This window comes from Coturnix japonica, chromosome 2 (genome assembly GCF_054131305.1).
Source record: "Coturnix japonica strain WE chromosome 2, WE-NBRP24, whole genome shotgun sequence".
Lineage (NCBI taxonomy): Eukaryota > Metazoa > Chordata > Aves > Galliformes > Phasianidae > Coturnix > Coturnix japonica.
Genome location: NC_140664.1, coordinates 16,384,197 through 16,409,099, shown reverse-complemented (window position 1 = coordinate 16,409,099; position 24,903 = coordinate 16,384,197). Strand labels below are relative to the sequence as shown.

The 24,903-nt window shown below is 35.4% G+C and overlaps 1 protein-coding gene across 1 annotated transcript in view; it reads right to left on the bottom strand.

The window, feature by feature from the left end:
• ANGPT1 (angiopoietin 1) overlaps positions 1–24,903 on the bottom strand; it is a 148,076-nt gene that overhangs the window by 45,629 nt on the left and 77,544 nt on the right. The window contains exons 4-6 of the mRNA XM_015856162.3: positions 19,829–20,061; positions 5,338–5,465; positions 1,259–1,360 (exon numbers count right to left, since the gene is read on the bottom strand). Coding sequence (XP_015711648.1) covers positions 1,259–1,360; positions 5,338–5,465; positions 19,829–20,061 — 463 coding nt within the window. The remainder of the gene's footprint in view (positions 1–1,258; positions 1,361–5,337; positions 5,466–19,828; positions 20,062–24,903) is intronic.

The window sequence follows — 24,903 nt, the reverse complement described above, 5'->3', positions numbered from 1 at the left end:
GCTTTGGCAGGGGGGTTGGACTCGATGATCTCTAGAGGTCCCTTCCAACCCCTACAATTCTGTGATTTTGTGATAATCTTGAAATCTCTGGTTCATCCCCCCAGAAAGATGTTTTCTATTTTATTTGACTTGAAATGAAAATAGAGTAGAACAGTTTTCAAATTTTCTGCTAAATTAGAACTCCAAAAAGCCTGATTTTCTATTTTTATGATTTCTAAAAAATTGTGTTCAATTTAAAAAATCCGTTAAAAAAACTTTTTCCTAAAATTTATATTTCCGAGTAGTATAAAAATACTGAAAACAAAGAGTGCTTAGAATCCAAAATGATATTTCGGTTAAATAATCTGACATTCCTTTTATTTACTTATTTATTTTAATTTCTGCAACAGAACTTTTCCACAAATTATTACTGACTCGATCTTATTTACTTTTTCAAGCATTTTAAATATTCTTTCCATACGGTACCTTTTGAAAACTGTTGGAAAAAAAATTTTCCTCTTCCAAGTTTGTAATATAGCTCTGAAATCTCACTGAGAATGTCTCAGAAATGAAATCCAGTTCTCAGGGATTCAGAGAACGAAACTCCACATAGAAGTTTGATCAGGGAATGAGTGAGAAGCTCGGAAATTATTTAGACTGGAGTAAATTCTTTTTCTTTTCTTTTTTTTTTTTTTTTTTAAGTTGGCAATGGGAAAATAACCAGTTAATGTAATGTTATCTGTAATTTGGTAAGTTATTTATTGTCCTTTAATTCTATTTGAAGTATCAACATTTCCAGTACATTGTCTTAATTGGCAGAGGTGTTATGTGGGTTGGGATAAACCCCAGTAAAACTCTTCATTTCTATCTGAGAAGCTCCAAATTCTGAAGGAGTTCCCCTTAGTTGAAGGCATACATACATTAGGAATATCAACACATCCTCATTACCCGTCAGTGTGACAGCAGTTCCAAACTTCAGAGAGGCAGACAAGACAGTAACATTTTGTACTATGTATGCCTGGACATCATCTCATTTTAATCTCAGTATCTGAACTGACAGAAACCCTAATTCATACAAAATAATACTCAGCTCACTGGGAAAAAAAATTAAAAAAAATAAAAAAAAATTATGACTTTAAATAGTAACAGGCATGAAAAAGGTAGTTCATAAAAGACTACTGGACATCACACCATTATAAGACTTGCTTAAGACAATGGGAAGTACTATTTGAAATCTCTTTCCTATGAATGTAGATCTATTCCACATCTTTTACCTTACCATTTTGTATTCTTTCCAGCCCTTCTGGAAATCCAGACTCCCATCTTCTCGGTGCTGTATAACTGTCCATCCTCCTCCATTGATTTCCATATTACAAAAGACCTGTGAATTAACAAAAAAGTAGAGATACTCGCATTGTATCCTGTCATTTTAGAGGCAGAAAATGTAAAATGTAAATAATGGAATTGTGGAAGCCTGTTTCCTATGGATTCATGCTTTATGCCTTTGATGGCATGCTCAGACCCCATATATGTTGAAGTGTAATTTGCTCAATAAAGTCTTATGTTCACTCAGAAAATTAACCAATTTTAAAGAGGATAAAGAGGATATTTATTTTTCATTAATTTTTCTCTCTTTTTATTCTACCTTCTTAAAAATATATTAGATACATTATGAAATATTACAAATGCTACTTATAAACTATTTTTTCTTGGCATGTAGTGATAACATTCATTATTTTATGATATAGTTTTAAGATCCAGCTAAATTTCTCAATACTAATTGAAGCAAATTTTCCTGATTTTCATTCCTAAGTACTCATGTACCCCAGAGTGGCACTGCAGCTCTCCTGATTTTCACTTGACTGTGAGTTTGATAGTTATATTTCCTTTATTAAGAAAGATGTTAATATGTGAGAAAGTGGAAGAGGTACTACCTATCAGTTTAGCTTTTGGCATTCACATTAACAAGACAGCACTGGAGAGTAACTTAGAGCTTTAAGTTGCTTTGCCAAGTCAGAGGTTAATATCCAAATCATAATATCTTTCATTTGATAGAGAACCATATTCCACTCTCAGCAAAACAATTTAAATATTTCCTCCTCATAACCATTGTCACAGTAATCCTGTGCATGTACTTTTGTTTTCATTTGCTCCAGGCATGACAAGCGAAGACCCTGTGTAGGTACAAGAAGGAAACAGAATACTGAGCAGTGAAAATATGTGAACTTCATTTAGGTTAACCACAAGAAAACCCACAAATTTATACAAATATTTTGGCCTTATTCTTTGTTCAGGGAAGACAGTGAGAGTCAAAACATTTATCTACAAGATTTAATTTCTTAATCTGATTTACAGTGAGAATTTCTAAATGATGGATTCACTTTCCTTGCAAGTCATGTAAAGCTCCCATGAATCCGTGCCAATTTCTAAAGCATTAAATCCTCATCTGTACTAAGACTACTCATTTTAAAGACACACACACACACAATCACAACACACAAAAAAAAAATGCAAATCTTTTTATTCTAGAATAGAACAAAATGCCTATTAAAATACTTGAATATTTTCTATGCAATATAGCAGGTTAAAGGAGAAAACTGCAGATTGAAAGAAAGATTTACAGCAGCTGTCATTGTGTGGTCTGGCACTTTCTATGGTGGTAGACACAAACACCTGCCGCAGTAACAGGAGTGCCAAGCTTCTTATAGATGTTTGCTCCACACAGTTCTAGCCAACAAATGTCCTAGACTGGCTTCTGTCCCAGGCAAGTTCAGAGCACTCAATCATTAAACAACTTTTAGCATGTTCTGATGTTTAATCCTCTACCAAATAAATAATTGAATGAAGAAAAGTGACTTTGAATATTTATGCATCTCTACATTCTGAGTTTATCGTCAGCAAAAAGAACCTGGTTTAAATTAAAAGGATATTCAAAGCATTTCACTACTGCCTTCTTTAAGGCATGAGTAAAAGTACCCAAGCTATTAAAAGGCATATATGGAATTATTTGTACATAATTCATAGTTATGTAATAAATTATTAAAAAATGTATAATAATAATGTAGAGGGCAGTGCAATTCTAATGTAAACAAACCTACTGAGATTACCTCATACTGTACTTTAAGTGCTTCCACACTAAGTCTTCACAAGTCTACACTGTAGATTTGCAGCAACAAGCTCAAGATCAGCCATTTGAGATTCAGAGAATGTCTCTCTGATACAGAAACCAAACCTGGAGGTAACCAAGCCAGAACCACATGGACATGGAGATACTGCCCTTGGCTTTCTCCAGCTCCTGTAACAACAATGACCTCACTCTCATTGCCCTTTTGTCCTCATCAGGCTCTCTTCCCCCACTAGCTGAACCTACCTGTGTAGCCCTGAAAGGACTCTTGCCTTTGCTGTCACTATGACCAAGGAAGAATTGTTTATCAACACCATTAAGCGCTGCACACACACACACACACGCACAACAAAGTAAGCCAATTAATAAGCTTAATATTTTAAGGTAAACCTTTTCCCATTTTAAAAATATGGAATATTATTTAGATGCTTTTCATCAGAAAGGAATGATGTATTCTTCACATAGTATTGCAAAAGATTTTAAGCCAGTGAACTGATGAAGCTAGAGGCATGAAATAAAAATTGCAAGCTGTTTTTTTAAGCATATAAAAATGAGGCATATGGATGTTATGGAGCTGTAAGCATGAAGGACAATTTTCTATGAATATAGGAAGGCATAAGGAGCAAAATTATTAGAACAGACAGTAACGTTTGTATAGATGATGAAGGGGCTTTTGCTATTTGATGTCAGGATGCAAGTATCCCTTAGGAAATATATAATGTAACAAAAACCTATTTCTGTATCCAAAAGTATAACATTGCCGTAAATGAAGCAGTCACCAGAGGCTGCAGGTATTACAGAAGGCAACAATCTTGCAGACTGTTAATGCAACCTTAATTTCTGAAAAAAAAAACCCACAAAAAAAAAAAAAAATAATAATACCAGGAGCATCAGTGCTACAGTTCTTTCAGATAGTTACAGTTTTTCATTACAGTTCAGATTCAGGAACTTTAATAAGGCTAAGTAAATTCAGTTTGTGCACACAAGTCTGACTTTGGTGTAACATCTCTGTTTGAGACGAACAGCTTCTATGGAACTGCTGTTGCTCTTTTCCTGTTCAGTAACGCTTAAAGATGCCTCTACGTTTCATATAATGTCCATTCATATTCATCAAAGTTTTACTGGCCTTTGCCCAAAGCACTCTCCCACTCCAATTGTAATCATGCTTTAATGAATACTAATACCACAGTAAATAACATGTTGACATTCAGAGGTTCCCAAAGGCTGTCCAAAGCCAAATTCATGTTGGAAATAAATTTAACATATTTTAGTAGCATTGTAAAGTACCTACAGAGAGTACATTATATGGTAATATTTATACCGTGTTCTTCTGTTTTCAGGGTCGCTATTTTACTGCAGTAAGAATAAGATAACAGAAAGATAGAGTTCCCTTCCTTCTGTCCAACCCTTTTGCTGGACAACACTCTACTTTTTTTTTGGCAGGTAATCAGCCTGTAGCCACGGTGGGGCTGCTCTGAGTTGTGCCCTGTCAGAGGGACAAACCAGCCTTTTCCCTGCATGAATTATCATTAGCCCATTTGTTCACTTTCCTAGCTTCAGCTGGCTCACTTTAGCCACAAAATCATTCTAGAAAATGCCTCTTTTATAGACTAATGTTTCATTTTCATCCCAAAAGCTCCCAAAGATCTCTTCAGAGAACAAGAAAACACAAGATCCATGATTTCAACAGTGCTAATATTTAATATGTTTTCTCTGCAGTCAAATATATTCTTCCTTGCTACATACAAGAAAAGTATGATTTTTATAAATCTTTGTTTTTAAATCCATTAATTCTTCTATTTCTCTGCTACTACATCATCTCCTCATCAGCTTCCTTATTACAGCATTTTATGAAATAACATAATATAATAGAAGAAAACAATAATTTCATAATAGAAAATAATAATTTTCTATGCCTCACTGCAGATTTATTTGTGGCTATAGAGGGATTCAACTGAACTCGCTGAGTGAGAGGAAGTGAGTCAACTCTTGAGTGTATTTGCACTTTGTGAGGGATTCTCTGTCAGTGAGAAAGAAGAATGTCTGAAATAATACACTTTATCATTATTTTCATTCTATTGTATTTTTTTTCAAGTCTGAATATAACCAGGTTTATTTGTTTCGGTGCAATAGTTTGAAGAATGAGAACTTCCATAAAGGCTCCAAATGCTCCTTTTAAGGTTAGGGGAACTTCCCACTAACAAAAATGAAAATAAATCATATATTTTCCTTACCTTTTTAGGATCTGACACATTGTTAATATAAATAGTGTAGACACCACTTTTGTTAAAACCAGATTGGTATACATCTGCACAGTCTCTGAAAGGCTTTTCTTCTTCCTTCTTCGCATTCTTAAGTAAAACTGAAAGCAGAGAAAAATACAGTAGTATAAGTTGCAACAGTAATATTAAGCATTTTTATATGAAAGAGACTCTTGCACATTGTATTGACATTCACAGTATTAACTATGCTGTGGTCCTTAGTAATTGAGTAAGTTCTATTAAAGAGCTATTATGAAACTGTCAGACAAATGGCAGAGGAGGCACCAGCAGAAATAATTTACGATGAAAATAGCTATGCAGAGTATCCTGTCTACAGAGAGATGAGCACAGCAGATTCCTTTTGAGAGCAAAGGACTGTGCAGCTGCAGGTGTTGCGCCTGAATAAAGCTGTGCTTGGGAGGTTGTCAAAGAACACTACAGCAACAGTATGCGGAGGTGGACAAACTTGTTCAGTGCTGTGATCCAAGACAGACTTCACCTGGGAGAGCAATACAAAATCTGGAAGGAGAGAGACTATGCCTTTTCACAATGATACACTGACTTTTGAATGGCCTTAGGGCTTGTAGCAAGGGAGTTATTTGCTTAAATTTGCTTTTTTAGGGGTACAGAATGATTTCATGAGTTTTACACATGCGTATAAGTTGCTAGACACAGCACAGAGGAAAAAAAAGAAAAAAGAGTTCTCCTGAAGTCACTTATATAGAGTCATGTTTAGTCCTTTTATGACTCAGAAGAGGAAAACAATTAATACTGGAAGACTGGTGCAGATCTTGATATTGCGTATCACAGATCACTTATGAGGGCTGACCCAAAAGTAATGCCTCTTAATTTATTATGCTGGCCCACAACATTGGAGGCAAATGGCGGTGCTACGACAGTAGAGGTTGGACCTTCCCACCATTCCATCCCACCATACATTTTGTTGCCACGTGACAGATGGCAGCAGAGGGGCAGTCTGACATGGAAGTCTGCTTGGAGAAAAGGTGTGGAGTTGAACTCCTCCACGTGAAAAGATTGTATTCATTGACATTCACTGATACTTGCTGAACATTTATGGACACCAAACAGTGGATGTGAGCACAGTGAGGCAGTAGGTGGTGTGTTTCAGCAGCGGGGACAGCAGGTCACTTCTGTTGGTGCGCTTTTACTAAGTGCAGCATGCAGACTAGCAAAAATTAATCACTCTGCAATAACAAATAGCCAGTGCTGGTGACTACATTGAAAAAGAGTGTATGGCATCTGAGAATTTGCTCTATTAAACAGTACTATTATACTCTTTGTATCTGTTGTAGTTTCCATGGTAATAAATAGGAGGCATCGCTTTCTGAGTGAACTAAGTATGCAGTCTAGGCTGAGAATTCAGGAGGGAATGTTTGAGGATCCCGGCTTTGTAGAGCTAGGAGATTCCCTGTAGAAGTGTCATCTGAGAGCATTCCCTTCACTTTCACAAACAAAAGTAGTCCAACCCCACACGATACTGAAGAATATGATTTCTTTCCAACAACACATACTTTAAGCACATCAGTATTCCCATAGAAATCCATCTGTCTACTCAGAATCTTAAAGTTAAACATCGCCATAAGTGCTGTGCGTCGCTCAGGCCAGCACTTCATTAATCTCTTCAATAAGGAAACAACATTTAAGTCCTTCAGACACACTCATTGTCTGGTGACACACACCTCGCCCCCAACCCCCCCCCCCCTTTCCCCAATTCTTTTGCTTGAAAATTGCTTGAGTTTTAGAAAGAAAAAGGATTATGTCTTATCCACTCTCCAATGAAGTGGTCCATACTGTAAATATGGCACTTAATGATAGTGGTGTACCAAAGAGCACGTCTTGCACAGCATGTGAGACAATCTGGGCCATGAAAGAGTTTGCTTTGCATCTTGATACACTAACCCACCTCTGAACACTTCAAAGCAATATTTTAGCATAATGAATTTTTGCAAGATTGTCATTTATATCATTAAACTGATGCAGAAAGTGAAGAAGAAAAATGACAAGTATTTTGCCCCAGTGGTTTTGTGAAAAGGGAAAAATGGTTAAAAAAAAAGAGAAGTCCAGACTTGAATCATAAGATTATCCTACTCTCTAGGATAATCTCTTATTTTTCCCTATCTATGCACATGTTGTGCTTATTGTTTTCTTTGAACATCATCAACAGAAATAAAACTAGATTCAGGTACTCCCATGTGAACTTCATTTGGAAAATTGACTACTTTGGAACCTAGAAAAGAGGCAGTGCTGGCGATAGTGATAGGTGACACTTCCCTGTGAGATGGGGCCCTCAGCAAGGCACACAGAACAGTGCATGAAGGTGTCAGGTTTTAAATAAATAATAGAAGCAAGTCCTTCATGACTTGTGTTAATTAAAGATTTCACAGTACTTTTCTGTATGCAGATGGTGTAAGCATCAGCGGCCAAAGTCCAGCTTGAACGATTACTTGGGGTTTGAGCCAAATCCCAGAGGAGTTAAAGCAAAGCTTCTTATTGATTTCAAGGGGCTTTAGATTAAATCCATTCTTCCCAGCCTGAATTTCTTGAATGCTGGTGTTTCAACTGCAAACATTAGTTTCTCTTGTCTAAAAATGTATTTTGTTGCACAGAGGCAGGGTCTTCATTTCCTTCAGTTTTAACTACTTATATTTTAATATGTACAATATATATAGAAGGGTCATGTTACCTCTATTTTACCATAATATGCATGTTGGAAAACACTTAAGAGTCACTCAGGGATACTAAGATTTGAATTTGGTTCCTTTTTAACTGTAAGTTAGACAAAAAAATTTAAGGATTGTCTCCCAAAGTTAATATTATTTGACTTCCAAATGAGGTAAGATTATAATTTCAAATGAATTATAATTAGATTTAAAAAATAATTTTCTCAGGAAATGAATATCATAAAGCATACTTAGAAAAATATTTTTACCTTTTGCTTAGAGACTAGAGAAAACGCAACAAAACTACTGTTGACATCGGAGAGGAAGGTGACAGGGACAGATAAATGCTTTGCATATACTCAGTTTTTTCCTTTCCTTCAGTATGAGGCAGCCAAAATACCCAAGACCACACATAGCAGGTGTAGTAATTTTCTATAGGTTAAGCAACCCAATTATTTTACAACAGCGGGATTCATGCACTGAACTGCTGGAGCCAGCAGAAGACAGCTTTGTTTGAGTGCCTGTCATCCCTCTTCCAGAGAACGAGAAGGAAAACTCAACCACTTGTGAAGCTGCTGTTGAGCTGTTACACATTGCAGCACAACACATTTAGTAAGAGGAACACAAAGTTATTTTCCTAAAAAGATTGTGCTGTAATTTTCAAACTTCCAAAGTTATCAGAAAACTGGTGATGAAGTCATGGCCCTATGAAGCCATAATGGCTATGTGTAAAAAACTGCTTTCCTGAACAGAAGATTAATGAACAGCAAAATAAATTCATTTCACTGTACACCCAAAAGTCCTTTACTTAATTTTCAGCTGAACAGCTTTCTCTTTGGTCTATACTATCTACGTTTCCCTACCTGGGGGATTATTTCTTTCAGTTGCGAGTTCTTTGGCTCTATTTATTTATTTATTTATTTTCTCCAAAGCCTTGGATGACAGATTGAGTCCAGGAAGCATAGTAAATATAAGTGCCCAGGACTATTCCAGGTGACTTTTCCCATAGGGGTGCAAATAAATGTAGATTTTGAAGACCAAGGAGCTGTGACACGCCAGAGCTGAGTGGCTCTACTGCTAGTAAGTGATTTGCAAATTAGTTTCTAAAAGTTGTCTTGAAAGGAATCTGTTTTTCTACCCAAATATTAAAAAATAGCAACTAAATCTAAAGAGGAAATAACTCCTGAAATATGTAGTATTCTAAAGTCTTCCTCTAGTAATACATAATATAAAATATATTGTATGTTTCATTTTTGTTATATACATATCAAAATTATCTAGTTTGATTTCTACTAGAAAAAATATTTCAAAAATAATACATTGATCTTTTTGAGAATTCTGGTTTGGTTTTTTTTTAGGAAAATGAAGTACTTAATTCACTATAGTTTGTCTATAAATAATAAAGTATACCAAATTACAGTTCATTATGTTGACTGAATCAATAAAGTCACATTCATATTTACTAAATTATTTAAGTTCTGAACTGGCATATTTTTAAAATCAGTTGAGACTGAGTTAATGACTAGAGTCCTGTGATCTGTAGTGATAGTCAGTAAATGAAAGGCAGCTGTTGTTTTTTGTCTATGATGGTGACTTAATTGGGCAGATATTCAGAGATTTCTGCAGTATCTTATTTAATTATTTTATTTTCATGCCTTAAATGTTTTATTTACACAAATCCAATTTTCTTAGAAGACTCAATAGTCACTATACAAACCAAAAGGTACTTAGGAAAAATATTCTTCGTGCTTTTGAATCCTAGAAGGAAAAGTCTGTCACCAAAATCTTGCTGGCAAATATACTTTAAATTCCACCTGCTTTGTTAAAAGCATTTCATGTGAAAATATATCTCTCAGATGAGAAGCTTCTAACAAGTTGAAAAGGAGAAGCTCGTAAACTGGTGTCTTTCTACCTAAAGCTGCAGCATCTAAGGACAGGGTCATTCAAGGACTACAGTGTGGTAGTTGCTATCAGTATCCAGCCTGCAAGCAAAGTTTGCCTTAATCTTGTCATGGTTCCAGAAACACAGTGAAAAATCCTACATTTCCATAAGATAGCCGGTATCTCTAACCCCTTTTCCAGCCATTTGGGTGCAGCTGCTGTGCTCCACTGCCTTTCCAGTTAAAGTTGAAAATACCACCCGGTTTGCAAAAAATTGAATTGGGAACAGTCTGATAATGTTCTCAGAAGGATGTCAGTCAGATATCCCCAGTGTGGAGGCCCAGAACATGGCCTCCACCATGCATATATGTTCCCAGAGTTATCACCAGGAGCCATAAACAGATCTGACAGAGAAAGGGTGAAGATTATTTTTGTTTTGAGGAGGAAAACTCTTTTTTTCTTTTTTTTTTTTTGCTGACTTACAGCCAGAGGTACAGTGTGTCATTCTAGTGGCCTAGTCTTGCAGATAGCAGCATCCACTTGAGAGCACATACTGAACTACAACATAGATGTCGGCATTTTGCCAGTATTCCCTTCAGTAACACAGTTGTGCTGCAATTGCTCTGCGTACAACAGTAACAGGCATAAAACTGGAGATGCTCCAACTCAGATTTGCTCTCCTGATAACCATCCTGTTAGGTTTGTAGGTCCTGCCTACAAACTGAAATGATAGCCATAGATGTGCATGTTTCTGTACCTGGCAAAGAGGATTTGAATAGTGCATTTCCTGGATTCCAGGCTATACATAAGAATACATAAGAAGCCAATGATTTCTACTTCATACTACAAATTTTTCACCACTTGAAGTAAATCTATTATACTTTGTGGACCCTGTGTCACACTCTTCATCATCATATTTTAGCCTTTTTTTGTTTAATTTTTTAGGCATAGGATGAATTTTGCACAGTATTTGATTATCAATCAATTATACTATGCTACATATTTTTCTGATTTCTTTCTGTTCATTTGTAGTAATTTATAAGATTTTAGAATTTATAGATTTTTTAATTTCATTCACTAATAGTCAAGAAACAAATCCTGTGCTTTCCATTCAAGATTTACTTGGGAGTTTACCTTGAACCTACATTGCTATTTAAGCTGGAAGGAAGCAGAGCTCTAGAACTCCTTCCTTGGGCACACTCAGCTGCTGAAAAATTAGAACGGAAAATGCTGACCTTAGTTTGAACTTTCAGAGTTTATGGCAGTATGAGTAAACGTTTTCATTTTCTATTTAAGGGAGCATTTCATTATTCCCCCCAAATAAATCTGCAGTGTCATTTAAATGAGTGGTGCTGCTCTTCCTATTGCTGTTGGTTGCAGTCCACATGGCCAGAATGAATCAACTAACACGAGAGATCCAGCAGAAGGCTAGGATTTTGTTTCTGAGTTGGGGGCTTAGCAGTACCAGACTCCTCATCCCCCTTTCTCCCCCTTTTTTTCTTTTCTCTTTTTTCTTTTTTTTTTTTTAACAGACATGTAACTCCATTGGAACAGCTTCCTTAGTTTGACTTACTGTTGACTTTCTGTGTGGTTCTAAAATTACTAGAATGTATGGAGAAGTGAAAGGATTTCGTTCCCAAGGAGCAATGACAAAAGAAAAAGTAGTCCTTTTCCATCAGCCCCTAGCCCTTCATATTTTCATGCATACTCCTTACTACTGCATGTGGGAGGTCCAAATGAATGTGTAAACCTCTCTTAATATAATTCAACACAACTACCAAGCTATGCTGAAATGCAGTTAGCAGGGCTAAGTTGATTCTGCCAGCCTAAGAACTAGCACAGTCTCAGATTTGTTAGAAACACAAAAGGTCATTACATACAAGAATTTCAGATCCGCATGTTTAAAGTGAGGAGAGAAGAGAAAAGGCTCAGCAAATTAGTTGCCTCATACTAATGTTTATAGAAAAGTTTTAGCAGTTAACAGAATATTACATTTCTCCTTTTTTCCTCCCCACTAACACTGTAAAGTAAGAAAAGCAAACAATGGCATAGCAAGAGTACTTAAGCTATCCAACTACTTATTAAAGAAATTATTTAAAGCAGAGTTCCTCTCCTGTAGCGCTGCAGGAATTGACTAGGTCTTGGAAAACGATGTTAACTTAGTGAGCTTTCACCCTCTCCAGGGCATAATTATTTACTACCTAATAAATTATCAACAGTTATCAAGTCTGTTTCCCAATAAATCTGGCCTTAGTGACTGGTAACAACAATAATACTTCGATTCACTGCACATTTGAAAGACATCACTTAGGAATACCATAAAGTGGTCCTCATTAGTGAGCTGAAATAGAATGCCTTATGGCCCGTTTACAAAGAGATAAAGACACTTAATTATCCAGCTGTAATATAGTTCCTTAATAGTTTCTGCTTGAGACAGCAGTTTTGCAAGTAACCAGCTATTCATGGAGAGATGAGAAGTAAAGAAGTCTTTCACAAACTGCTAAAAGAGAGATTAAGCCACTGGCTTTGTTTAATATCTCCAGTGCCCATATTTCTTTAATTTATTTATATTTTTTCCACACAGAAACCCTAATGTGCCTTTAGTGTTTCCAGCTGAATCATGCATACAAAAAAAAAAAACAAAAAAAACTTCACTAACAAGCCATTTGGGTGACACTAGCAGTGTTGTTGGCTGGTTTATACATGCTGATATCCCCTCTAATATCTTTGCTGTGACTGCATAAACCATTTTCACAAAGCAGAGTGAAAAGGGATTTGGCACTGAGATACTCTGTAGGAGTGAGAGATGGTAATTGACTTCAATATTAATAACCAAGAACTGAAATAGAAAAATATATACTCAAAATGTTCATTCTTCAGCAGTAACAAATATCGACTCCTTGCTGTCACTTTCAGGAACTCAATAGGGATAAAGTACAGAAATCCCCAGTTCTGTTTTGAAGATCTCAAATATTTTTCCCACTGACAAACATATTAAATGTTGTACAATTCAATTAACTTATTTAAGTATGGTACCTCCATTAAACCACAGTTTGATTTGATCATAATTAACACATTTAGTTGCATTTTATTATACAAAGTAACTTGCAAATGAAGTTATCCTTGACTGAACTGGATACACATATTTATTTTAATATATTATTATTTGGTATTAAAATCATTATTTCTTTACTTTCAGAAAACAAATGAACCCGTGAAGTACAAAACAATACTAGTGTTGATGTGCGGGTGTTTCCTACACAACTGCACAAAGACCACTGCAGCACTTCAGTGTCTTTCTATTTGGTGGTCCTGTACATGAAAGACAAGGAAGACTGAGTGTTTCCTATGGCACACAATAAAGTAAAATTCCATTTTTTATCTCTAGATTCCAAGATTTCAAAATAGATACAGATGCAGGTGTTTATCCTAAATAAGTCGAGTAGGCTTATATTGGTGAGGTTTGTGTGGGTAGAAAAAAGTGATTTTTTTTTTTTACAGTAATCTTCTGCAATAATGTAGAATAGGTTTGAAGGTTGGAAGGGACCTTCAAAGGTCATAATCAACTGCCTGATCACTTCAAGGCTAACCACAATAAGGATAATGTCCAAATGTCTCTTTAACACTGACAGTCATGGGGTATCCAGTTGTCTTGCTGGAAAGTCTGTTCCATAGTTGGACCACCCTCCGACTAAAGTTTTTTCAATATCACTATACAAACACATCGTCATTCTTAGCTTTGACATCTTTGAGTATCTATGTAGTGCTCAATGGCAGAATAAGAGACCTGTGGAATACAAGTGGCTTCAGTGCATTAAAACAGCTTTTATTCAAAGATCAGGTGTGGCTGCTGTAGTTTAGCCAAGTCAATTTAATTGGGTTTTTATTTCATTCTTAATTAGTAGTAAGAAAAAAATAATAAAAATATTTAGAGTTTATGGATAAAGCGTCCTGTTTTGTTATTTGTGTTAGGGTCATTCAGTTTCAGCTACAAAAGAAAAAGAAAAAAAAACCCAAAACTGTCACTTTATTAATGCATTTCTTTCTTTAAACCATACTTAAAATGCGTGGATCAAGGCACACTCTTGATTCACATCAGATCTACATCTTGCAGCTAAAGCTGGTCATAAACTTCATAAATTATCAAAAAATCTTGTTCTGATTGCTTCCATACTTTGGAAGAAAAATGAAGTGACTAATGTGCCATACAAGGTTCCTGTCTCATGAGTTGCACTATATAATGTTGAACAAAAACCTTAATAACGGTAGGGATGAAGTACAAAAAGAAGACAAATGTTAAGGAGCTAAAAGAGATTTCTAGTGAAATGGTTACACAGAATATATCTCAGATGAATACCAATATTATTGTTGCTGTGCACATAAAACCAGTAACTGTAGTGTACAATCTTATACCATCTACTTTGCTGTCTAAAATGTGTTAGATTTGAGTAATTAATTTGCCTCATTATATAGCTGAATCAGTACTATACAGAAAATTCATGTTACTGAAAACAATTCAAACAGTAAGACTTAAAATCATCCTTAGGAGCACCTGAATCTTTTAATCTATGTTGGCATTCTGATGAATCTTATCTAATTCTCTTTTTAAATACTCACTTGTATTATAGAAGTTGTCTTTGAAGTCTATCTAATGAAACAGGCCAGCTTCTATGCTGGGGTAATTTTGTTAGTGCCAGTGGAGTTTCCCCTGTGTCTGCAACCTTCAGGTCATCTCTTTGAAGTTCTCATTCTATCCTCAATCTATATATTTCACTATAGATTTTAACGTCATAACAATTGCATTCTAAGAAATAGAATACTTAAGGTTTAATGTTTTGAGTAAATGAACTGCTATGCCTTTTAAAAGTAAGTATTCCAATAGAATAAAGTTTTCCATGCAGTATTTTCTAAAATATGAAAACTTCTCAGAAGTCTAGAGATTTGAACCTTTCCAGAAATGTCTAACCCAAGTTATTTACTTCACAAGCTCAACAGGCACTTTTGGGGGAGGTAAATTCCTGTCATACATGTGTATTATTTTGAGAATTAAGCTTAGCTTCTCATCAGCATTCAAGAGGAAGCTAATGCTTTATTTCTCCCCTACTAGGAGGTCACAAAAACAGATGTTCATGACAAAAGTTTCTTTACTTCTCCATTAATTATAAGTACATGAATTTAGACCAAAAGTTTTAATAAGGTATGCTAATATGCAGTCTGACTATATATATATATAAATAAAGAAAATGAAAACAGAAAAGGACAATAAATGTTAAATATAAAGTTAAACATATTTCCACTCTGAAATTTTTAAATTCCCTTATGCTGTGGGTAGGAGTAATTATGAAGTCATGCAAATTAATGTAAACATGATAGGCACACGAGGTCAATTTTCTTCTACTGGAGCAAAAATAAGAAAAGAACAAAGTATTCGAAAATAGGTGGGACTTCAGACTGAGCACATTTTGTGACCTTTGGCTTTAAGCATAATTTCCCACTGGACTAATGCAATTCTGAACTACTTAGTTTCAACTTGGGTATACTTCTATGACAAAGATATTATCTTTACTTAACACAATTTGCAGTGCATTCCTTGCAGTTTTTTCAGTCAACGCTACAAATCCTTTTGAAGAGTATTTTTTTCTGACCTAGAAACTTAGTAAGTTTCTCACATACCTTAGATGTTTATTGGTTAATGGTAACATTAATGTGACTAAATCAGCAGAGCTATCACGCTTTTCATATTCTGAAATACTCATAATACCCGGTGATAGTGAAAGAAACAGAACTTTAGATAGTATCCAATTCTCTGTTATCTTCTATAAGTGAAGGACTTCTACAGCTTTGCAGGTAGATGTGCAGTGCATCTACAAGGATTAATTAAGCCTTAAGCTCAACATTTCTATTTCTCTAGTCTTCTGTTGCAGAAAAGTAAAATTCACAGGCATTTGTTTTTTTTTTTATATTTGAGTATGGAGATTAGTTTATTTCTAGAAAGTTTCTTTAAATTTCCACAACATGAACAGTCATTTCAATGAGGTTAGTGTCTTAAAGCACTGTTTTTTTTAAAAAAAAAATCTATTTTAGAAGTTTATTGACAGCCCTTCCAAGATTGTTTAGCCTAAAACTATATATGAACAAGATACAGACACAAGCCAAAAAGGAGACTTCTGTGTCCCCCACAGTATCTGGCATTTATTTGACTCTCTGTATTCTTTGGGATCTTTCAGAGTTTCTATTTTTATGGTTTATATTCATCTGAAATCCAATAATTACTCATTGTCAGAGAGAGGTGGGTGGTATTTTGGAAACAAAACTCACAAACAATTTGTGCTTAACAGGTGGCCCCCATCTCAAAACTAGTCTTCTACAAAACCAGCAGTGAAAGTGGGATCTGGATTTCATCTTTTAGTCCATCTGTATTTTTAGAAATTATCCTCTTTTTTACTTTTTTTTTTTTTTTTTTTTTTTTTCCCCTTCCTCACTCCCCTTTAAGTTCTTCAGAAATCCTCACAACATTTATCCAGCCATGGTTGAAGTACCAAAGCAGATTATACTGTAGGATTGTCATTCAGTATTAGGGACTATGTTAGTTATGCTTTTCAGAGTGTAAAACTAAAAAACTAAACAAAAGCTATTTCTGCTCAGTACTATAGCTCCATGGTGGCCATCAATTACCTCACAGACTACTAAAAATCTTCTAACTTACTTAAAATAATCTAAAAATAAATATTCTGATACAATTATATCATTCCTGGAATAAATTTATGTCATGATTTATAATCAAAAAACAATGGTTGGTTTCAAACGAAGTCATTCAACTGTAACTTTAATTTTACTTAAAATATCTTTCTTAATTCCTAACTTTATTTCACAAATTGGAAAGCTTGAGTATAATGATGTAAGAAAAGGAGACCATCTTGCTGTCTGTGACACTTTTTGGTTTTTATCTCAGGAGAGTTTTCAGATTTCTTGAGACTGGCAGTATTTTGTAAAATAAACAAACATACATATAATGTAGAATACACAGTCATACACATTTAATTTATAGTGGGAAATCCAAAAAAGGTACTTAAAGACATTCTTAAAATACTGAAGTTTTAGCCACATTTTTCAGTTTCTCTCATCTCCTGTTTTCATTCCTGGGAAGTTACTCATCTGTAACGATCTTGCCTCAGTCTTAATGCCTTGCTTAGGTCACACTTCCTTTCAAAGATGAGGATCAACAGTTAAAAACTTGAAGTTTTTATGGGAGTCTGTCTTTTGCTAGCTCTTCATCTTTATAATAATTCAGAAATCTTTATTAGACTCAATGACATCTAGCAATCAAAACTTCACATAACCAAATATTATTGTTTGTCAATGACAGATATCTATTACTGGGTCTCCGTCTTCTCTCCAGTGTTGGCTGTTTTGTAGGTTTACATAACAGTATCGTACATGCCTTATTTCTCATCCAATAATTCTGTATTCTACAGCTCTCTCTCCTCATATGGAAATCGTTCCAGGTCTGTAATTATTTCCCTTATACTATTCTGTTCTGGATCATTTCCATTTCTGCTATATTCCTTATGAAATTAGATGACCAATATTTAACAGTATAAGACAGAAGGGGTGTCACTGATGTATGTTTCACATTTAGCTATTCTCTACCTCCCAATAAACAAGTATTATGACATATTTTATGTGTTAAGCGTTAGTGCATACATGAAGGCTTCTGCAAGGCTAAATTTCATATTTTTGTTGAGAATTGTGAGTAGCCTAAGTTGTATTTCCCAGCACATATACTCTTCTATTTTCAACACATATTTGCATAGACTGAATCTAGTAGCAATTTTTATTGCAATGATTTCATTTTCTGCCTTCAATGGAATAGTCTCATACTCCAGGATATTATGTCTTTTAATTTGGATCCAGGAGCCCAGGTTAAATGAACCACTTCTGAAATCCTCATTCAAAGTCTTTACAAGAAGCAAATGAGGAAACCAAGTTTAGAAAAAATGTGTTTCAGTTTTTGTTTTTGTTTTTTCTTTGAACCAAATTTGGAATATTTTGAAAATCTTTTTCTAATCTTAAAAAGAACTTGCAGTAAAGATCCATATGAAAATAATATATATTTCATATTGATAATAATTTAAAAATACTCCTGAGCTCTATTAGAAAGCCCTGAACACAACTTTGCCAGGTTTCTTTGCCAAAAGATCGCAAAACCTGATAAATGAATTGCATTGCATCACAATTTTTCTTTACTGATATGAGAGCAGCCTACTATGAAGGATGTTATTTACTTCAAAATGCTGGGGAATTGTCTAACAGAATAAGCAGAAGGGAACACTTAGAATAAATATGAGGAGGGAAAAGAACGTAGTGTATCAACATGGGTCCAAGCAGGAAACACTTCCAAAAGATGAGATGTAATCCTCGCCACTGGAACTATTCAGATTTAAGCCACACAAGTTGCATGGGAATATACAGCAGAGAGCAAACCCACACTGCCTTGAGCTGAACAGCATGAATGATATATTTTTCTGCCTCTTAAACCAAACATTGTGTAACAATGCAGGTAAATTATTTTTTAAATTTTAAAAATTATTTATAGTAATTACTGCTCTGGAATTACCAAGAGGAAACAAGCTGGAGACCTTGCAATGCTGGTACTTAACATCACATAGACCTTTCTTTTACACTTCCAGTCTCACTGAATGTCTAGCAGAATTTGTGCATCTACAGTTACTCTGTGTTTACCCTGAATCTTTCCTCAGAAGAGGTTTGATGACCTCTTTGTTATCAAAAAGGTTTCTTTGATGTTTCTTTTCTCAACTTTATTTCTGCAGCAGTAGTTTTTACTTACTGCTTGGCATATCAGACACAACTGTTTACCCCATTTTAGTTGCTAATCGTAGCATATGACCTTGCTGTTACATTCTCCCTTACATCTCTTATTCCCTCTATGTCATATAACCTTTTCCTGTTTTTCATGTAATGTATTCTTTCCAGTGTCATATTTTCAACCCTTACAGTGATCTCCAAGCAACATTTGTCTCTTTCCGCCACCTACATTGCATAGTCCTGATGAAAGGAATGTCTGTAATATTTTTAGCATTAGAAAATAAAAACCCACCTCAATTACTTTCTCATTGTCAAACAAAAACCAAACCAAAAAACAAACCAAAACAAACAACAACAACAACAATAACAAAAAACAACAAAAAAGAAACAGCAAACCTTTATTATAAACAAAAAACTCGTTCAGTAGAAGAACTACTTTTGTATGGTTACTGCACCTTAAGTGCCTACAACTGAATTCATCAGCTTTAAAACATATTTATGTGTATGGAATTCTGGTTTACTTTCCTTCATTTTCTCTCCAATTACTGTAAAGGAACTTGAGAGTTGGCACCCATAAAGTAACCATCAATAAATGCGTTTGGTTACAGAAGGAGACAGATGCTCTAAGGAGCAAAATAGTCAGTTTTGCTCAACAGCAAAACAGGTAATGTGTAGTCAATGAAATTTTGTCCTACAGCAGCTAAGGTTATGGTACAATAACTCAGTGATATTCGATTAAAAGAATAATATATGACTGTTAGCAGAAGGTTTGGCTTCAGAACTGACATTAAATGTTATTTGATTGGTGGGTTCTTATCAGGTCTTTTTTCTTCCATTATAATCCTAGAACCACATGAGTCATTTTGGTTAGAAAATATCCATAAAATCATCAACTCCAATCATTACATAACTCTGCTAACTCCACCACTAAATGCTGTCCTTAAGCACTGCATCCACACATCGCTTAAATACCTCCATGTTCTTCTCTTTCTTGGAATAAGCTAATTGAGTTATATAAAAAATAATACAGCATGTCAGAAAGAAATCTGTAATGTTTTATAATTCTGCTTTCTTACCTCCTTCCTTAGAACAGAGTGTAATTAAAGTATGAACTGTATCCATCAATTCAAGCTGCTGCTTCTGCAGGACACTGTTATTAGTTGTTGCCTTGTTTAATTGCTTCTCTAGTTCCTGGATTATGTAGCTTTGCCGAGTGACCAAACTCTGTAGATTCTCTTTTTCCTCTTTCAGAGTGTCCATCTCTTCTTTATGTCTTTCTTCCATTTCTAAAATTTTGTGCTCAAGTAAACTAAAATAAAATAAAACATCAAGCAGATATTATTTCACAATAACTTTTTTCATAACACAGGTAGTAAAGCAACTTTATCTTCACTGCAGATTTCAATCAATAAATTATTTATTCTGAAATGTCACAACAGTTAAACAGCACAACATTCCCCATCAAGTAGACAAACATGACTGATCACTAATCTTCAGTCTTGTAACTGTTTGCTTTAAAATGGTGCTAAAAAATAAAAACCATGAAATTACATGTCTAGTTATTATAAAAATCAGATTTTATAAGCATATAGACAGTAACAATTTTTTATTACAGTGGTTCAAGCAGAAAAGTCCAAGGTAGGCAAAGAAGGGAGAATTGAAGGGCACTGAAGAAAAAGCCATTAGTAGCATGGGCTGTTCAGTTTGATAAGAGGTAAAAAAAGAGTGAACTAAGGAATCTTTGTGAAGGGTTTTGTGACAGAATGGAAGTAGGTAAGTACTAGCAGCTATCAAAGGATGTGGAACTCAAAATACCATTTGATGTCCTCTGTGAAGCTGGGAATAGAATTGTGTATCAGTCGAGTGCTATCTGCTTCCACATTTCACAGCTAATATCTGTCAACGGTGAACAAGATGTTTTTTCAAGCCTTTGTTTTGACTCTGTGGTGATGCAATGGGTTTACATAACAGAGTTTTGATAGATAGGGATAGGAGAGGCAGCTCTTGGAGGAGTCCAGGAGCTGTCCCAGCTAACTCCAAAAGGGAACTATCTCTGGCCAGAGCTGAGCCAGTAAGCAAAGCAGGTTTCACCTCTGGGAAAGTGGATTGAAAAAAGGCACAAACACTGCACAACAGTAGCTGAGAGGACAGAGAACATGTGGGAGAAATAGCAGTCCCCAGAGTCAGGGCAGGAGGGCAGGAGGTGCTCCAGACACAGTGCAGATGCTCCCTTGAGCCCAGGAGAGGCTTGTGTTACATTTTGTCTCTGTGCAGAACCTGGGCATCACACAGAGCAGATCTCCACCTGCAGCCATGGTGAAACAGTGGATGTGGTCTGATAGAGCTGCAGCCCATGGAGAGCCCCTGCAGGAGCAGCCCTGGGCCAGAGCTGAAGACATGGAGAGGAGCCCACAGTGGGTCAGAGAGGCTGGGGTAGCTGCCTCTTGAGGGGACCTGTGCCAGAGCAGGTCAGTCTCAATGGATGAACCATGTGGTATGGTGCCATACTGGAGCATTTATTGAAGAGCTGCAGTCTGCGGAAAGCCAATGTAGGATCAATTCAGAAAGGAAGGCATGTCATGGAGCATAGGGCAGAAAGTGATCACGTAGGAGAAGCAGAAGACAGAGCATTATGGACTGACCACAGCTCACATTCCAGTTCCCTACACTGCTCAAAGGGAGGAAGTAGAAGATGGTGATTACAGAGGGAAGGTGTTCTTAGTTTGCTTTTAGTTTCTCACCACTCTAGTCTGCCATCAATATATATAAAAGACAAAGCATGTAGTACGTAATACGAGAAAAAGTGGTATTTTTTATTTGCCCATCAATGGTAAAATACTACAGCTGAGAGCTTAAAAGAAAGATTTTATTAATATTGGATAAATAAATAAATTTATCTCCTCTACTACTTTCTTCTGTCTGGTAATTCTACTGTACATGCCAAAATAGGTATTTCTTATGCTAATAAACCAACTGGCTGTTACAAACTTCCTAACAAACTGCTTCCTGTCCAAGACAGTTCTATATTCTATTTATCTGCACTCTTCCCCCACCTTTGTTTTTACTCCTGGGTAATAGATCAGTGGCAAAATGCCTGCATAATTTCAGGTCATTTAACCTAACTGAAGAATGTAATAAAATCCATATGGAGTAGTTTGTACTAGATATCACAGAGCCTTAGTATGAGCTGCTACAAATGATAACAATGCAAGGATTAAATTCAGGCCCTGGATTTGCTGTACAAGCTAGAGTAATATAAAAGTTTGTTTTTAGTGTGTGTTTTTTTTTTTTTTCTCACTAAATAAAAGAAATCAAACAACAGATCTCTCTCTAAAATGTATGAATGTTGGACTTGCAAAGAGGTTGAAAAAAATATACTTTGCAAGATTAACATATCTAGTTCTGTGAAAATTACAAGGATCTGAGTGAAGAAGAAGAAGAAATTAAAAGAGGGGGAGGGAAAACACTTTTTCTTGGAGTCGGATTCATTCCCAAACACAAGGGTGAACATGATATTTCATTCTTAAAGTCTGTGTTTGAATAGGTGCTAGATATGGCTACCTCCCTCTTTGACATCCTACTTAATATCCTCTCATGACAAGGTTACCCACTTACTGGACAAAGAGAAGATAATGGATGAGGTACTTTCATAGATTTTAACAAAGAATTTGATACTGTCTTTCACAGTATTCTTCTGGACAAAATGCATATAGCTGGACACATAATAGCACTGGTGAACAACTGACTGAATGGTAGGACTCCAAGCATTATAGTAAATGAGTTAAGCATGAGGTTGGTGGCATTGATCCCCAGTGCTCAATTTTAGGGAATTTTCTGTCAAAATTTTTTATCAGTGACCCAGAAAAAGAAACTGAGTGCACACTAAATTTGCAAATGACACTAAATTAGATGATTCCCTTGAGAGTAGAGAGATCTTGATAGAACGCTAGACAATAACCAATCATATAAAATGTAATAAGAAATAATAGTGGATTATGCATTTGGGATAGTGTAATCTGGAATATATGTTTAGGCTGGGGGACAAGTGGCTGCACCGCTGCAGAGGGATTTGAAGTTTTTGGCTTATGGTAACCTCATTATAAGTCAGCAGTTCAGCCTGCCAGCCAAAAGGGCTCAACTATATTTAGTGCATTAAGTACACCATAGCTAACCTGTCAAAAAAAAAAAAGTGGTTGTCTCAACTATATTTAGCATTGGTTTAGCTTCATCTCAAATGCTGTGTGCTGTACACATTGGGGCTCCACAATGTAAGGGATAAAGCTATTAGATTGTGTCCAGTTGTGGGCAACAGCAATGGCAAAAGGTCCAGAGGGCATGACATAGAAGTGCCTGAGGATACTTGGTTAGTTGAGCTTAGAGGAGGCCAGGGGCTGATTTCATTACTTCTTCAAGAAGGATGAGAGACAGAGGTGCTGATTTCTTCTCTCTGGTAACAGATAATAGAGCATTAGGTCTGAAAGCCGCATCAGGGCGAAGTTCAGATTGTACACTAGAAAAAAATCTCTATTGAGAGGGTGGATCAGGATGGATCAGGCTCTCCAGAGAAGCTGTCGTGTTTAAGTCTGTTAAGAACGGTGTAGATCATGCACTTTGATATATGGTTAAATTTTTAGGTTGCCTTTTATGGAGTCATAAGATGGATTTATGATTACCATAGGACCCTTCAAACATAGGATATTCTATGATTCTTATAATCCACAGAAAACACTCAGACTTGACAATGTGGGGGAAAAAAAAAAAGAAAAAAAAAAAGAAAAAAAAAAGAAAGAAAAAAAAGCCATATTCATATTGCTTTATAATTAAACAGTAGGTAAAAATGAAAATTGCTCCCTTTGTTCATGTCTCAGTACAAGGCATCTCCTTAACTCTTGTCCATGTCCAAATTTAAACAATTTACCTATCTTAATGATTTCATTTAAAAGACTTTCACAGTCACAATATATGTTGTTTCCTACCATAGCCCTAAGAACACTGTAAATGAACCTATGGAGATGACAGCCTTATTTGAAGTAACACTGGACATATCAAGCAAGGAGGAGGAAGATGACAATAATTAAAGCTTCCCTGTTTAGCATGTTCAGAGACAGACAGAGAACAGATGTTTTACAGCTTTAGGAATAATATATCCTAATATTTATGAGCGGTGTTTTGAGAACATGTGGTGGAAAGATGGGATTGTCTAGATACTTGGTTTCTTTACAGTTTTCTATGCAGATTAAAATTCTTGTTATTATAAATTGCAAAACTAAGCTATTTTAAGGAATGCATATGCATTTGTGCAATGATCTTTTCATAGCCACAGTTATACCACAGATAAGAGTAAGTCCTCAGGATAGGACCACTCCCTATATTCCTAGGAGAAATCCAAAACAACTGCATTTAATTTTGTTTAACTAAGAATCAGTGAGAAACTGTTACTAAAAGCTCTGATGAACAAAAGCAAAAATTTAAATAAACTGGAGACTTCTGCACTAGCATGTTCCAAAAGGAAAAAATTCTAAACAGCATGAGAAAAGGAGCTCTTATGGACATTGACTCCAACAGGGACACATTTTTTTTCAAATATATTATTAAATTAATATATATTCTATTTCACTTAAATAATGTGATAGAAACCTCATCAAGAAATCTTTAAACAGGTTGGAAAACATACACAATATATTTAGAATTCTTAAATGGTTGTCAGAGCACTGTATTGTGGAAATAAGTAAAATAATAAAAAAAAATTTTCATTAATGACCGTTGTTGACAAAAACTCACAAAAATAAAAAAGAAGGTTGTCTTTATATCAATTAATCTGGAAACACTGGATACTGTTGTACAACGTTCTTTGATGTATGATGCCACTAATATGATGAAATGACCGTTTCCTTTCTACTTCAAGCTTACTGTACAATTTTCTTTTAGGTCTGAAAACGTTACTGATCTAAACAGTTGAAGCACTCATGGGAACCACGAAGAAATAAGTCACTATTCACGAGAAACATCATATCTATATACACATAAACACACAGACATATGCATACATGTATGCATGTTTTAAAATTGTAGCTTTCTATCTGTGGGAAAACATCGAGCACATTGGGAACACAATGAAGTTAGGAAGAACAAAAAAACGTTATCATATGGG